Raw genomic sequence first — 17414 nt, 5'->3', positions numbered from 1 at the left:
TTGGGGCCACAAAGAAATCTGGAGTTGTGTTCATTACTTTATAAATTACTTAGGGCAGCATATCCATATATGGTATAAGTTGCCCCACAAACCCTAGAGAGGTTCATCAAACACTGTGCCTCTTCTTTGTAGTGAGTGGTACAACTTGTGCCAGGATATAGTCATATGCCTAAAATCTGACTAATGTGGAAGTCCTTGAATTTTTTACAACATTTATTTCCATCCTCTTGCATGCATGTGTTTTATTAAATCTTATATAATGCTTATTCTTTCCTGTCAGGTCCAATTAGCATATCATCAAAGAAATGGGCCAATGTTTTCTATAAGATATCAAGATGATAAATTTCACTCTATAAAAGAAAAGAAAATGCTCGAAGGCAGATATCTAAGCTACAAGTAGGTACCTTCACACTGTCATATGTCCATGTCCTAGAGGCAGGAGGCCAGAGAGCAGTCAGGTACTGAGTCAGCCCACAGGAGATCTCTGATAAGGCCTTAGACAGGTTCTCCCAGGGTCCCACTGATAACTCATAGGCACACAAGCCTATGGGGATCCCAGTGACAAAGAAATTTCCACTTGCAGAAACGTTCCACCCACTCTGTGATATCAAATTATCCAAGAGGGACACGTGGTAAAAATAGCCACATATAGCTATTTAACTCTAAATTAATTAAAAATTCAGTTCCTCGATAGACACAGGTGGCTAGCAACTGTACTGTTAGACCATGTAGATACAGAACTATGGACAGTGCCGATATACAAAGTGCTGCTACTCCAAAGTAGGAGTAGCCAGTGACCTTTCCTTAACTAGCCAAAAGACAAGGTTCCTAAAGGCCTATCAAAACAAATAGGGTAATCCCTCCACAGATTCTGCTAGTCACTTATGGTGGTTTTGCCCTATCTGACTACACCAGATTATAGCAGATACACAGGTGAATGAACCAGTGCTCTCCCTCTGCTTTAAATTTAATCATACCCAAAAACTTATGCATAAAAGAAAGGTCTGCAGGATGTTGGAGTATACTAACTCAAAGACTATATCAAGTTATTTTCAGAGGAGCACTTGGGTGGCTTGGTTGGTTAGGCATCCAACTCTTGATCTCAGCTCAGGTCTGATCTCAGGGTCATGACTTCAAGTCCCACAGTTGGGTTCCATGCTGGGCGAGGAGCCTACTTAAAAACTTATTCTTAGGGAAAACACAGTCTCTTCAATAAATGCTGCTGGGAAGACTGGACAGCTACCTGCAGAAGAATGAAACTGGACCACTTATACCACACACAAACTCAAAATGGATTAAAGATCTAAATGTAAGAACTGAAACCACAAAAATTCTAGAAAAAAAAAAGGCAGTAATTTCTTTGACATCAGCCTTAGCAATGTTTTTGTAGATCTGTCTCCTCAGGCAGATGAAACAAAAGTAAACATAAACTATTAGGACTATCCCAAAATACAATACTTTTGACAGCAAAGCAAGCCATCAACAAAACTAAAAGGCAACCTACTGAATGGGAGATGATATTGCAAATGATATCCAAAATATATAAAGAACTTATACAACTCCTCAGGAGTTAATGGCAGAGAAGTAGGGGACCCTGGGCTTTCCTCATCCCTCAAACATAACTGTATTGAGGTCAGATCACCTGGAACACCCAGGAAATTGATCTGAGGATTGTAAGCAAGATCTCTATGGTTGAAGAGAGACAGCATGACAGGAGAGAGGTGTGTGGAAGTGAATTGGGGGAGAGAAAAACTGTTGTGCCATGGTGGGGAGGGAGCCCTTTCCAAGGGGAGAGAGAAGGGAGAGAGAGAGGGATTGAGAGTACAATGTTGGGTCTACACAAGAAAAAAACCTCTCCTGACCCGGAACCAGGAAGCAGGGGAAGTGAGGGTTACAGATTTTTGGAAACAGTGTGTGGTGCTCAAATTCTGAGGTTTTGGAAGTGCATGACTTTTGTCAGACTGGAGCTGTGGCATGCATTCCTGGGAAGAAGGGGGGCACTGGCCACAAAATCCACATAGTGGTGTAGGGATCTCCTGGGTTGTACAGGGAAAGAACATTCCCCTTCCTGGAGTACTTTTGGAAGAGGGTATATTGCCTCTTCAAGGACAAAAATCCCTGCAGATACCAGCAAATGGCCTTTCCCTTGGCAGGAGACAGAGGCACACAGAGGGTAAATAACCTGGTTGCTGCTTTTTGCGATGCTATGACAGATTCCATGCACCACACAGGTATGGACTGTTTTTTTGGACAAAGGACACTAGATACAGCATGGTGGGGAGGCCCTACTTCAGAGGAGGGAGCAGATCTGGGTGGTGCTGGGTCCTTTAAGATGTAGAGTTTTGAATCCTGGCTGTGCACCAAAGATAAAATGCAGAAGAGCTGTGGCACCTGGTGGGTGCACTGATGGCCCTTGCTTTTCTGTGAGGGCTTCCTGAACAGCAGGGATTGTGAGATCCCCCATCCAAAGATGAGAGTGAGGTAGCACCATTTTACCCTCACGATCAACATGGTCAGACTTCAGAGAACAACACAGTGCCCCCAGTGAAGGCAGAAGCTGCCTATACCATATCCTGTCCCCTGTGCCCGGCAAGTGCATATTTACTGGGGCAGCACTGCCTCCAAGGCAGTACAGCCGGCCTCTGCCCTGGAAGACCAGCACCGGCTGCGCTTTACATGCACCAAGTCTACTGATCATAGGGTCCTTCAAAGTGTCACCTTCAGTTCTAGTGGAAATAGGACCAGGCTGTATTTTTCTTCTTCTTCTATTTTTACCTTTGGAATCAGGCTTATAGTGTTTTTTGTTTGATTGTTAGTTTCTTTCATTTCCTTTTTTTTTTTTTATTTTTAGATTAGGCTTCTTTTTTTCTTTTTCTTTTTTCCTTTCTTTTCCTTTGGAATCAGGCTTATAGTTTTTTGCTTGTTTTGTCTGTTTTTCATCCTCTTTTCTAGTGTTTGAATCAGGATTCTATTTTTTCTTTTTTTCTTTTTCTTTTTTTTTTGTTAATATATTTTTTTAAATTTTTATTTATTTATGATAGTCACAGAGAGAGAGAGAGAGAGAGGCAGAGACACAGGCAGAGGGAGAAGCAGGCTCCATGCACCAGGAGCCCGATGTGGGACTCGATCCCGGGTCTCCAGGATCATGCCCTGGGCCAAAGGCAGGCGCCAAACCGCTGTGCCACCCAGGGATCCCCTCTTTTTTTTTTTTTGATTAGGATTTTTCTTTTTTTTCCAAGCTTGTTTCAACAAACAAATCAAAGCACACCTAGTTAAAGGTCCAAACACTCCCCACCACAAACAAGGAGGAACTCTGCAGGGGCCTGACCAGTGGGAAAGAGCATCCAAAACACAACAGCAGGGTGCACACAGCATACACCAGAAACACCTCCTGAAGTGTCAAACCTTGACAGAGTATGATGCTTTTTTAATATAGCATTACTCCCAGGCCCAGGCAACATAGCTTTCATAACACACAAAAGACAGATACTTAGCCAAAATGACAAGATGGGGGAATTCCCCCAAAGAAAGGTCAAGAAGAAATCACAGCCATGGACAAGCTCAAGACAGATATAAGGAATATATCTGAACAAGAATTTAGAACAATAATTTAGTAGTCATAAGACTAGTAGATGGGCTTGCAAAAAACATAGAAGACATCAGAGAAATCCCTACTATAGAGATAAAGGACATAAAAACCAGTCAAGGTGAAATAAAAAATGTTATAACTGAGATGCAAAACCAATAGAATGTAATCACAATGAGGACTGAAGCAGCAGAAGAGAGAATGGGTGATATAGAAGATTAAATTGTGGAAAATAATGAAGTTAAAAAGAAGGAAAGAAAACTATTACATCACAAAGGTAGACTTAGGGAACTCGATGATTCCACAAAGAGAAATAACCTCCATATCACAGGAGTCCCAGAAGAAAAAGAGCAGGATAAAGGGGCAGATGGTTTATGTGAACAAATTACAGCTGAGAACTTCTCTAATTAGTGAAGGAAACAGGCATTTAGCTCCAAGAGCCACAGAGAACTCACCTCAAAATCAACAAAAACCTGTCAATACCATGACATATTATAGTGAAAGTTGCAAAATACAAAGATATAGAGAATTCTAAAAGCAGATACAGACAAAAGGTTCTTAATTTACAAAAGTAGACATATGAAGTTAGCAGCAGATCTGTCCACTGAAACTTGGCAGGCCAGAAATAAGTAGAAGGAAATATTCAATGTGCTAAATAGGAAAAATATGCAGCCAAGAATACTTTATACAGTAAGGCTGTTATTCAGAATAGAAGGAGAAATAAAGAGTTTTGGAGACAGACAAAAACTAAAGGAGTTCATGAACACTAAACCAGCTCTGCAAGAAATATTAAAGGGGATGTTTTGAGCCAGAAAGAGAGACCAAAAGCAACAAAGACTAGAAAGGACAGAGACAATCTACAGGAAGAGTGATTTTACAGATAATACAATGGCACTAAATTCGTATCTTTCAATACTTTTTCTGAAAGGAAATGGACTAAATGCTCCATCAAAAGACACAAAGTATCAAAATGGATAAAAAAAAAAAAACCAAGACCCATCTATATGCTGCTTATTTATTTTTTAAAAAGATTTATTTATTTGTTTGTTTGTTTATTTATTTATTATTCATGAAAGAGAGAGAGAGAGGCAGAGACATAGGCAGAGGGAGAAGCAGGCTCCCTGACATGGGACTCGATCCCAGACCTCGGGATCATGCCCTGAGCTGAAGGCAGACACTCAACTGCTGAGCCACCCAGGCATCCCACAGGAGTCTTATTTTGGATGCGAAAACACTTCTAGGTTGAAAGTGAAAGGATAGAGAAAAATTTGTCCTGCATCAGACAAACTATATTATTTAAAAAACTGTAATAGGAGAGGAAGAAGGGCTCTATCATAAGAGGGATCTAATGATAAAGATCTAACAATTGTAAATATTTATGCCCCTAACTTGGGACCAGCCAAATATATAAATCAATTAATAACCAACTTAAAGAAACTCATTGATAATAATACACTAATAGAGGACTTTAACACCCACCTACATCAATGAACAGATCATCTAAACAGAAAATCGACAAAGAAACAAGGGCTTTTGAATGACAGACTACACCAGATCGACTTCACAGATATATTCAGACCATTTCATCCTAAAGCATCAGAATTTCAAGTGCACATGGGACATTCTCTAGAATAGATCGCATACTAGGTCACAAATCAGGCCTCGACCAGTACAGAAAGATTGAGATCATACCATGCATAGTTTCAGACCACAATGCTATGAAACTTGAAGTCAACCACAAGAAAAAATTTGGAAAGACTACAAATACATGGAGATCAAAGAACGTGCTACTGGGGCACCTGGGTGGCTCAGCTGGTTAAGTGTCTGCCTTTGGCTCACATCATGGTCCCAGGGTCTTGGGATCAAACCCATATTGGGCTCTGTGCTCAGCAGAAAGCCTGCTTCTCCCTCTCTCCTTGCCCCTACTCATGCTTGCTCTGTGCCTCTAGTGCTCTCTAATAAATAAATACAATCTTAAAAAAAAAAAAAAAAAAAAAAGAATGTGCTACTAGAATGGACTAACCAGGAAATTAAAGAAGAAAAATACATGGAAGAAAGCAAAAATGAAAACACAACAGTCCAAAACTTTGGGACACAGCAAAGGTGATCCTAAGAGGACAGTATATAGCAACACAGGCCTTTCTCAAGAAGCAAGAAAAGTCTCAAATATACAACCTAATCTTACACCTAAAGCTGGAAAAAGAGCAGCAAATAAAGCCTAAATCCAGCAGAAGGGAAATAATAAAGATTAAATGATATAGAATAAATGATACAGAAATTTAAAAAATAGTGGAACAGATCAATGAAACTAGGAGCTGTTCTTTTTTTAAATTTATTTATTTATTTCTTTGAGAAAGAGAGAAATAGCACACAAGTCAGGATAGGGCAAAGGGAGAAGAAGAAGCAGGCTCCCCGCTGAGCAGGGAGCCTGACATGGCGCCCCACCCCAGGACCCCACCATCATGACCCAAGACAAAGGCAAACACTTAATCAATTGAGCCACCCAGGTGCCCCTCAGAGGAGCAGGTTCTTTGAAAGAATTAACAAAATTGATAAACTCCTAGCCAGACTTATTGAAAATGAAAAAGGATCCAAATACATAAAATCATGAATTAAAGAGATCACAACCAACACCAAATAAATACAAACAATTATAAGAGAATATTATGAGTACTTATATGCCAACAGATTAGGCAACCTGGAAGAAATGGATATACTCCTAGAAACATACAAACTACCAAAACTGAAATATAAAGAACTAGAAAATCTGAACAGACCCATAACTAGCAAAGAAATTAAATCAGTAATCAAAAATCTCCCAAAAAACAAGAGTCTAGGGCCAGATGGTTTCCCAGGGGAATACTACCAAACATTTAAAGAATTAATACCCGTTCTCAAACTTTCCAAAAAACATAAATGGAAGGAAAACTTCCAAATTTATTCTATGAGGCAAGCATTACCTTGATCCTCAAACCAAAGACCCTACTAAAAAGAATTATAGGCCAATATCCCTGACGAATATAGATGCAAAAATTCTCAAGAAGATACTAGCTAATCAAATCCAAGAGTATATTAATAGGATTATTCACCATGACCAAGTGGGATTTATTCCTGGGGTGCTAGGGTGGTTCAATATTCACAAATTAATCATCATGACGATATACCACGTTAATAAAAGAAAAGGATTAGAACCATATGATCCTCTCAATAGATGAAGAAAAAGCATTTGACAAAATACAACACACATTCATATAAAAAACCCTCAACAAATTAGGGACAGATGGAACATACATCAACATCAAAAAGGCCATATACAAAAGACCCACAGCTAAGATCATCTTCAATGGGGAAAGACTAAGAACATTTCCCCTAAGGTCAGGAACAAGACAGGGATGTCCATTCTTACCACCGTTGTTCAACATAGTACTAGAAGTCCTAGCCTCAATAATCAGATAACAAAAAGAAATAAAATGAGTCATCCAAATCATCAGGAAGAAGTCAAACCTTCATGCTTTGCAGATAACATGATACTCTATGTAGAAAACTGAAAAGATTCCACCAAAAAATAGCTAGAACTGATAAGAAATTCAGCAATTGTAAAATAGAAAACAGTGTACAAAAATTTGTTGTATTTCTATACACAAATAATGAGGCAGAAGAAAGAAAAATCAAGGAATTAATCCCCTATTTACATTTGCACCAATGACTGATCACTTGCATATATCTGCTGCTCAGTACAGGTGCCCTCCTTTTTTTTTTTTTTTTTTTACATTTTTTTAATTTGAATTCAATTTGCCAACATAAGTGCTCTCCTTAATCCCCATCACCCACTTACCCCATCCCTAAACCCACTTCCCCTCCCACAACTCTGTTTGTTCCCTGTAGTTAAGAGTGTCTTATGATTTGCCTTCCTGTTTTTATCTAATGTTATTTTTCCTTCCCTTTCCCTGTGTTCATCTGTTCTGTTTCTTAAATTCCACATATGAGGGAAATCATATGGTATTTGTCTTTCTCTGACTTATTTCACTTAGCATAATATATTCTTATTCCATCCATGTCATTGCAAATGGCAAGATTTCATTCTTTTCAATAGCTGAGAAATACCACATCTTCTTTATCTGTTCATCAGTTGATAGATATCTGCACTCTTTCCATATTTTGACTATCTATAGAGCATTGCTCTATAAACATTAGGATGCATGTGCCCCTTCAGATCAGTATTTTTGTATCCTTTGCGGGAACACCTAGTAGGGCAATTGCTGGATTGTAGGGTGGCTCTATTTGTAACTTTTTGAGGAACCTGCATACTGTTTTCCAGAGTTGGCTGCACCAGCTTACATTCTCACCAAGACTGTCAGAGGGTCCCTCATTATCATGGGTCCCTCTTTCTCCACATCCTCACCAACATCTGTTGTTTCTTGAGTTGTTAATTTTAACCATTTTGACTGGTGTCAGGTGGTATCTCATTGTGGTTTTGATTTGTATTTCCCTGATGCCAAGAAATGTGGATTATTTTTTTAGGTGTCTGTTGACCATTTGTATGTCTTCTTTGGAGGAATGTCTGTTCATATCTTCAACCCATTCCTAGATTTTTTGTTTTTTGGGTGTTGAATTTGATAAGTTCTTTACAGATTTTAGATACTAGCCCTTTATCTGATAAGACATTTGCAAATATCCTTTCTCATTCCATAGATTGTCTTTTACTTTGTTATTTCCTTTGATGTGCAGGAGCTTTTTTTTATGGTTAATTTGACTAATGCAAGTTTCCATAGCCACCTGGATGCTGTTGGGATTCGGTGTCTTCACAAGAAATACACACAGTGTGGTTACAGTCCTCCCCAAATGCAGTAATTACATGGGACTGGATCATTCAAAGGGCTCATGTGATTGCACAGGATGTACTCAGGTAAGGTTTAAAAAAAAGTCAAGGAGGGATGCCTTGGTGGATCAGTGGTTGAGCATCTGCCTTTGGCTCAGGGCCTGATCCTGGGTTCCTGGGATCAAGTCCCACATCAGGCTTCCTGCAAGGAGCCTGCTTCTCCTACTTCTGCCTATGTCTCTGCCTCTTTCTGTGTGTCTCTCATGAATAAATGAATCTAAAATCTAAAAAAAAAAAAGTCAAAGATACAGTACAGAAAACAAAGAAAGCATAGACAAGGAGAGATCAGGGGCTTCTAGGCACAGCTTCCAGGGTCCTTTGTCAATCACACGGAACATACTTGGGTCTTTCAGGTATGAATCACCAACATAGGAGCATGATAGTATAATTTCAGGGATGCCGAGACGATCATATATTCCACACCAGGGAGCTAAACCCAAGCAAGGTTAACTGTTTAATCAACTGCATCATTGTCTATCCTTATTTTTGGGCAAGAAGCCAGACTTCCAGGCTTCCTTGGAATAAGCACAGAGCTACACAGATCTAACAGAAAGGTCATGCTTCCATTCACATACAACAGAAGAATTTAGAGATTAATTTAGCAAAGACTGGTAGGCAGCAACTAGGATGGTTCCGAGTGACCCCAAACCCCTTTACCTTGAATGTGGACTGCAACTTTGTGACTCACTCCTACCAAGCACATGTAACAAAAAACGACAGGGTGTCAATTCTGAAGTTAAAAAAAGACTGTGATGTCTCTTGTCTGCTCTTTCCCACATTCATGTTCTATTGCTTTGAGGAAAATCAGCTGCCATGTTGCAGGCTGCCTTTTGGAGAGACCAGTATGGCAAGGAATTGAAGGAGGATGCCGGCCAAGACTGGTAAGGAACTGAGACACTGAGCCTTCCAACCCAAAACACCTGACAATAATCACATGCATGAGCTTGGAAGTGGATCCTTCCTGATTCAAGCCTTCAGATGAGTCTACGATCCCAGCCAAAAACCACGATTCAACCTCGTGAGAGACCTTAAGGAGGAACCCAGCCCAGCCACACCAATTTCTGACCTTTAGGAACTGTGACATAATGTTTAAGCCTTACACAGTGACAATAACTGATGCAGGGATCTAACGATAAGCTTCATTCTGCAAAAGGATAAGCACATAGTAACAGTATGTTATAAATCCATGAAGTTGGTATATAGTATTAAATCACAAATGCAGAAAAGGGAAAAGTAGGGGAAGTTAAAGATCCCACTGACACAAAGTGGATTAATTTGGGTAAAAAGCACTAGGCCACTAGAAATTCTAAGTGCAAAGCCAAACAGACATGAAAGCCGAAGCACCATCTGTGAGTACTGTGCTGAGATTACTTAGCAGGCATAGTCAGGCAAATTGGTCCAGTACTTCTTTATTTATTCATGAGAGACACATTGAGAGAGAGAGGCAGAGACACAGGCAGAGGGAGAAGCAGGCTCCACGCAGGGAGCCCGACATGGGACTCGATCCCGGGTCTCCAGGATCACACCCTGGGCTGAAGGCAGCGCTAAACTGCTGAGCCACCAGTGCTGCCCTAGTCCAGTACTTCTAATACTATAGAAGGGACAAGTGTTCATCTCTATCATGTAATGAAATGTTCCTAGGGGAGAAACAGATTGTAATCACTGATTTTCATGTTTTGGACCAAATTAGAAGTCGTTTGATGACTATATCAATTTTTAGGTGCTCCTTTATTACATTAAAGCTGTTTGACCTTATTTCTCTGGAGCTCAGTTTTTTCATATGTATATAAGGGCAATATGACTTCCTGGTTTATTGTGAACAAGAAATAATCATTCATGATAGGCAATGAGTAAAGGTATATTAATAAAGGCCATACTTGAATCTGAGCATAAAACTTAACTACCTCTACATTGTGTTTCCTCCAAGAGTCTTTGAAGCATCCAAAAGGAATGGAGTTAATTCTCACCAAGCATAAGAAGTTAATATTTTGCTCAGCCCGTGCAGTCATAAGTAGATGATTTATATTTGATATGAGATCTTAGAAGTGGTTAAGAGTTTCTGAACCTCAGAAAATTAGAACAAGGTAGGAGTCACATTTTGGATATATAATTAAAAGCAATCAGAGCAAATTCCCAGTGATCAATGAAATATAACACATTAAAAATGTTGCCAAAGTGACAGTAGTTCTCTGATCATTGAGTCCCCATAATTACAACAGCCTGGAATCTCAAGCAAATTATCAACTTGGAGTTATAGAGAGATCAGATAATAGAAGACAGGAAGGTTTAGAAAAAGATTTAGAAAAGGCAATGCTCAATTCAGGTCAACAATCTGTTTCTTGCTATTAACAAAAATACATTATCTCATAGACAAATCCATTCTACTCAGGAAAAACAAAAGTTGGGAGATATTACAAAGATTTCAAATTAAGCCTTTATTTTATAAAATTATTTTATAAAATTTTATTTTATAACATTTTATAAATTTATAAAATTTGTAAAATTTACCTTGAAATATCGGCTATGAAAATGGAAAAATTGTGCCCTGAGTAAGAGTCCATTCCTCAACCACTAAGAGTTGTGTGTTAATTTATTCAAGAATGTTGGAGCACTTGGGTGACTCAGTTAAGCATCTGCCTTCAGCTCAGGTCATGATTCCGGGTCCTGGGATTGAGCCCATTAGGCTCCCTGCTCAGGCGGAAGCTTGTATCTCCTCCTCTCCCTGGTTTGTGCTCTCTCTCAAATAAAATCTTTAAAAAATTTATCCAAGCTTACTGCCTTGCAGGTTAGCCTTCAGGTAAAAGCTCCATGGAAACTGGCCACATGCTTAAAGAAATCAATTCCTGGTCAGCCTTAAGACTTCCTACTCCCTAGTCACACGGGCAAGGCAGGCCTCTCTACCCATTCAGTGGCACAGTCTAGAAGCAAGATTCTCCTCTTTTTTCTCCCTTATCTAATCCATCATCAGGTTCTAGTAGCTCTTCCTCCAGAACATAGATCCAAACTGTCTAGCACATTTTATATTCTAGTGCTCAATACCTACACACAAGGCTAACAGCTACCATACCGAACAGCTGACTTGTTGATTACTTTCTGGTTACTAGGATTACAGAATTATCAAAATGCTATCAACTTGTATCATTTTTTTTTTTTTTAAGATTTTATTTATCCATTCATGAAAGACACACACACACACAGAGGCAGAGACACAGGCAGAGGGAGAAGCAGGCCCCATGCAGGGAGCAGGATGCAGGACTCCATCCCGGGCCCCCAGGATCACACCTCAGGTTGAAGGCAGCGCCAAAGCACTGGGCCACCAGGACTGCCCAATTTGTATCATTCTTAAGCTTCCTTAGCAATGGTTTCTTTTTAAGATTTCATTTATTTGAGAGAGCGAGCCAACAAGAGCATGAGTGGGGGTGGGGAAGGCAAAGGGAAAGAGAGAAGTAGATTCCCTGCTGAGCAGCCTGGGATCATAGATGCTTAACCAACTGGGCCACTCAGGCATCCCTCTAGTAAGGCTTCCTTATAGGTGTATTCATACACCTTCCCAATCTTGAAGTGTAATAGTTTGATGGTCAGTCTCAAGCTATCTTCAAGTGTTTCAGAGGCTTTTTGAGTCCTGATGGCCAAATGGCTATTTTGACGTGATAGTCTTCATTTATGTATATAGTTTCACTGTAATCCTGATTCACACTCCATAATCTCTGCTCTGCAGTCTAAATTTAATATAGTTAAAAGTTTCAAATACTTTTCCAAGTTCTATTTGTAAATATCTTGAGTTGGAAGAAAATGAACCTTGAATGCATTCCTAAACATGGAAATAACCACAAATCCACATTATTTATGCTTCTATTATAATAACATGTTATTTGTGCTTCTTTCTCTGGACCCTTCCCTTGAAGAGAAACTCCAATGAAAATTAGTTGGTAAGACGAGCAGTTGGTTTTGGCCACTTTCATCTAGATATAGATAGGCAAGAGAAGATTAACCTGGCTGTGGTAAGGTAATATAAGGCATTCCAAAGTCAGTAAGAAAACTTCTATCGTAATTGTTTTTTATCTCTCATTTTATCTCCCCAAATATTTATGCCTCTCACAAGTACTGACATTTGGACACTTGCCTCTTCTCATCTTCTAGATTGGAGAATCCTAAGAACTTGTTTTCCTCATTTTTGCAGCTTCTATAGTAGTACCATGCTTTCCACAAAGCTTTATACATTATAGTTATTTAGAATTTGCGATTTACCTCCATCTCCAGGAAATAAGATATATGTAACACCCTAATCAGCGTTGCCATTCAGACGGATTTTTCACTTATTTTTCCTTTAAAATTAGTTTTGTGTTCTTTCTGTGATCATTCTTTAAATGAATGTCCATTTAATTTGACCTTTCACCCTTGCATCTCCCTTCTATTTTCAATTTCCTTCTTCCTGAAGGAATATCATTGGTATTTCTTTCACTGAGCATGTCTTTCATTTGTATTATGCATAAAGGAATATTTTACACACTGCTGTCCTGAACCTCAAACACCTAAAGGATTGAATTTATTTTACTAATTTTATTTTTACTTTTTAAAAAAGATTTTGACAGAAAAAGAGAGCAAGAGAGCACAAGCAGGAAGAGCAGCAGAGGGAGAGGGAAAAGCAATGCTGGACTCAACCCCAGGACCACGACCTGAGCCCAAAGGCAGATGGCCAATCTGCTGAGCCACCCAGGGACACCCCCCCTTATTTTTTTACTAATTTATTTTTTTTAAAGAAGGCTCCATGCCCAGTGCAGAGCCCAACACAGCTTGAACTCACAACCTTGACTCAAGACTTGAGCTGACATCAAGAGTGGGCACTTAACCCACTAAGCCACTCAGGTGTCTTTTTCTTTTAATTTTTTTTTTTTTTTACTAATTTTTGTTGTATTATGGAGGTTTTTCTCATCCAGTTCTGAAATTAATCTTTGAAATTGAATGTCATAAAATAACATTCATTGGTACCTATAAGGCTTTAGCCTTAACACGTAAAAGCCACACCTAACAGTAAAAGCCACACCTAACATAAAAACGGTAACTACTAAACAATTAAGTAACAATAGCAGCCAATTGCCAATTCAACACTGTTAACTACTTTATATGCAACTCTAAGTAAATACTTTATACTACTTAAGTACTTGAAAGTTAATGCTGATTTCTCGGCAACAATGCAAGACTGAACATAGCAATCTAATTGTGCTTGCTCTTGCATCACCACTGTGACCACCCAGATTTTTAACCATCTTAAAAACTGTGAAATTGAATTATTTATCAACATTTGTTCTATGAAAAATTCAAACAACGCTTTCATTTAAAGTTAAATCATGTCATGGTTATATAAATAGAATTTTTATTAAAAATATTTACCAGAGATGCCCGGGTGGCTCAGCAGTTGAGCATATGCCTTTGGCTGGGGTGTGATCCTGGAGCCCTGAGATGGAGTCCCACGTTGGGCTCCCTCCATGGGGCCTGCTTCTTCCTCTGCCTATGTCTCTGCCTTTCTGTGTCTCTCATGAATAAAAAAAATCTTAATAAAAAATTTATCAAAAAAAATCGATGAAAGATCTTTTTTCATTTTTGCAAATCTTTTAAGGTCTGACTTCATACAACTCAGTTGAATTTCTTATCTACTTGTGCATTCAGCCTGTTGTTGAGCTACATCTTGGTTCAAGTATATCATGAAAGTCCCATCTCACACATATAGATGGCTTTTTGTGTGGACAAGAGCATTCCTCCAGCTTTTCAGATAATCTATATATTCTTTTGATACACCAAAAGCTGAGTTTCCTAAAAGTTGATTCCAACATGGAAGCCTGATATGATGGATCTTTCTGCATTCTTCTATCGAAATCCATTGGTCTCAATGTCATGAGTAATCTCTTATCAACTTGCATTGTCATCAGAAAATACTAATTCATGAAGTTATGCAGATCTTCCAAGTGTTGACATACTTTACCATACCTCAAAAATAATTACATACAGGGATGCCTAGCTGGCTGGCTGTAGAGGACATGAGTCTTGATCCCAGGGTCGTGAATTCAAGCCCCACGTTGGATGTGGAGCCTACTCTAAAAAATTTTTTTAAATTACTTTAATATCTCCAATGAGTTCAACAGAGATCTAGTAGTAGGATGCTAAAATTTGGTCTCAGATACAAGTTTTCCAAAATCCTAGTTTTTTTGGAAAGCTCAAGTTTTATCACTGACAAATATTTTATTTTCCTTGAAATGTCAGGATGACATAGTTGAGAAAAATGTCAATAATTTCTTCAAATAAAAAATTCTATTCCAAGGGACCAATTCCACAATGGCATTTGAACTATCATTGCTTGTATATTTCGGCTTCAAAATCTTCTGAAATGTTTGAGAGTTTCCAGCAGTAAAGAATAATACAATGATCAATTATAATGACCATCAGTTTGAAGCCACTGCCTTGACTGGTGCTATGGTGCCAGCTGTTTCCCCAACCATTGCTTTTATTGACATGAAACCATCAATTATGCAAGATGAGCAAAGCAGCTTAGTATTTTATGAGAAGCCCAGTCTGAAGTCTTCAAAGTTTTTAAACTTGTAACATAATATACAAAAAAGTTACTATCTTAAGCATTTTTAAGTGTACAGTTCAGTAGTGTTAATATGTACGTAATGGCAAAATTGAAACTGTATCCTCAAACTCCCTATTTCTCCCTACTCTCAGAAGTAATTTTTAAAATATGAACTATACGTATAACTTTTTGAGATTTTATGAAAATAACCAAAACTTTTCTAGTAGTCATTAAAACCCAGAAACATTTCACATTCCATGTTTTCTTTTGCTCTTCTTCTGAGTGTAACCTGAAAATATTTACTTCTAACAGCTTCGTTAAAATTTCTTTTTAAAACACCCTTCTAGGGCAGCCCCAGTGGTGCAGCGGTTTGGCACCGCCTGCAGCTTGGGGCGTGATCCTGGAGACCCGGGATCGAGTCCCACGTCGGGCTCCCTGCATGGAGCCTGCTTCTCCCTCTGCCTGTGTCTCTGCCTCTCTCTCTCTCTGTGTCTATGAATAAATAAGATCTTAAAAAAATAATAAAAAAATAAAAATAAAATAAAACACCCTTCTAAAATGTGCCCTGTTGTGGGGATAGAAAATCAAATACAGACCACTATGATATATTTATATATATTTTAAAAATAAATGTTTATTTCAAGTATGAAAAGTAATGTCTAAACATTATCCAAAAATTATGTCCAGCTTAACAAGTACAAAACAAGACTTCTGACAAAGTTTACAATTAGGTATAAAATACTTAAGAATATACTTTGACATTCACAGTGAGGGTTTTTAAAAAATAAGTTTTGCTAATAAGCTTTAGAAATAAACATATTTACAGTCCCAGCTAAAATAAGCAAGTACTTAACTGAGAACAGCCCTCCCTCAGGATGGATAGTTAGCATTTCAAAATATTGTTCAATAATGTCAAAATTCAATACCTTATGGTTTCCCTGACAAATACCGTCTATTTCTTATATCTGGTATGCACAGGTAAGATCCCCAAGCCCTATTAAATAACTTCAATGATTTACATAACTAAGTGGTAACTAAACTCTCGAGATTTTATCATGGCAATCCCAAGCATTTCCAGCAATATATTCTGAACAGAAAATGACAGAAATTTTCTGGTGTCAATTATAGAACCATCAAAAAAATTAGCCTCAGAATTATTTTAAAGGACTGCTATCAAGGCTTCTGCTTCTCTTTTCCATATACATCTTTTTGTAGGTTTGAAACATTGCCTTTGAATCTTTTACTGGATTTTGAAGTGTCTCAAATCCATCTGCACCGAAGCTTCTCTTCGAGAGTCTTGAATTAGCCAAAACATTATTATCTAAGAAAACAGAAACTTTATTACTCAGTATTAGTGACTAATATATAATCAATTAAAATGAAGAAGGAAAACCTGCATTCTTTTTTGGGATACAATTTAGGACAAGGAGCTTGATAAATTATGGCTTTTAATCTTAGAATGGTAAATTATACACACAGGACATCTTGCCTCTCTTTTGGGATCTATTTTCTACTCTCATACCATCTTCACAGTCCAGGGCTCTTCCATTCTACTTTCATTTGCAGATTATTATAAATGTGACCTTTTTAAACAGCTATTTAAACTAGCAATATAAAGAGCATAAGCACAAGCTGGTTCCACTCAGTGAATGGAAAAGACTATTTTAATATTCTGGCCTTGCTACATATTAGGTATTCTAAGACATGTCTGTAGTTTTTGTTTGGTTAGACCATTTCAGTGTTGCATTAGTCTCATTATCTTTTTGATGGGTCCAATTTTCCCACTTCTTATATTTCTAGATGTACCTCTATATCGCAGTAGCCATTCCCCCTATTTACAATTCCCATGGTTTTCATTCCTGCTCTAGCCATTCCTTCCTGTATAATAATCTTGTTTTACCCTTTTCTAAGAAGTCAAGTATTCTGTCCTCTTGGTCCTTGAATTGTTTCAAATTCTTGCACGTCCTTGTTAGCATTCTTTTTGATGTCAGCAATACTGATAGCTGAGATGGGTCCCTAAGTCATTTTCCACTGAATTGTTACTTCCCTCTTCTCTGTACTTTACCCTGACTTCATATAGTTTCACATCTTGTTCCATCTACACTCCAACCTTTGCCACCAAACTTAGATGTATGATTATCTAAAAAGTTTCTTTGCATCTGTTTGGGAATTTATGACATTTGTTTTTGTTTCTCTTCACACTAATTCACATTGTCCACCCTTCATCTTGGTATTTGTTCACATTTTTCCTGAACCTTATCAGGCTTTTTTGGATTACAGGTGAACTTTATTTGCCTTTACTTTTTAATTGAAATAAAACTGACATACAGTGTTATATTAGTTTCAGGTACAACCCAGTGATTCGATCTTACACTTTTGAC

At 38.2% G+C, this 17414-nt stretch overlaps 1 protein-coding gene across 7 annotated transcripts in view; it reads right to left on the bottom strand.

Annotated features, from left to right (window-relative positions):
- Nucleotides 1-15647: 15647 nt before the first annotated feature.
- Nucleotides 15648-17414, bottom strand: part of RESF1 (retroelement silencing factor 1) — a 28747-nt gene continuing 26980 nt past the window's right edge. For all 7 annotated transcript variants that reach the window (XM_041735779.1, XM_041735780.1, XM_041735781.1 and 4 more), the window contains one exon: nucleotides 15648-16354. In XM_041735779.1, the coding sequence (XP_041591713.1) occupies nucleotides 16188-16354 (167 nt within the window). In that variant the 3' untranslated portion in view covers nucleotides 15648-16187. The remainder of the gene's footprint in view (nucleotides 16355-17414) is intronic.

Source organism: Vulpes lagopus, chromosome 21 (genome assembly GCF_018345385.1).
Source record: "Vulpes lagopus strain Blue_001 chromosome 21, ASM1834538v1, whole genome shotgun sequence".
Lineage (NCBI taxonomy): Eukaryota > Metazoa > Chordata > Mammalia > Carnivora > Canidae > Vulpes > Vulpes lagopus.
This window is presented reverse-complemented; position numbering and strand designations above follow the sequence as displayed.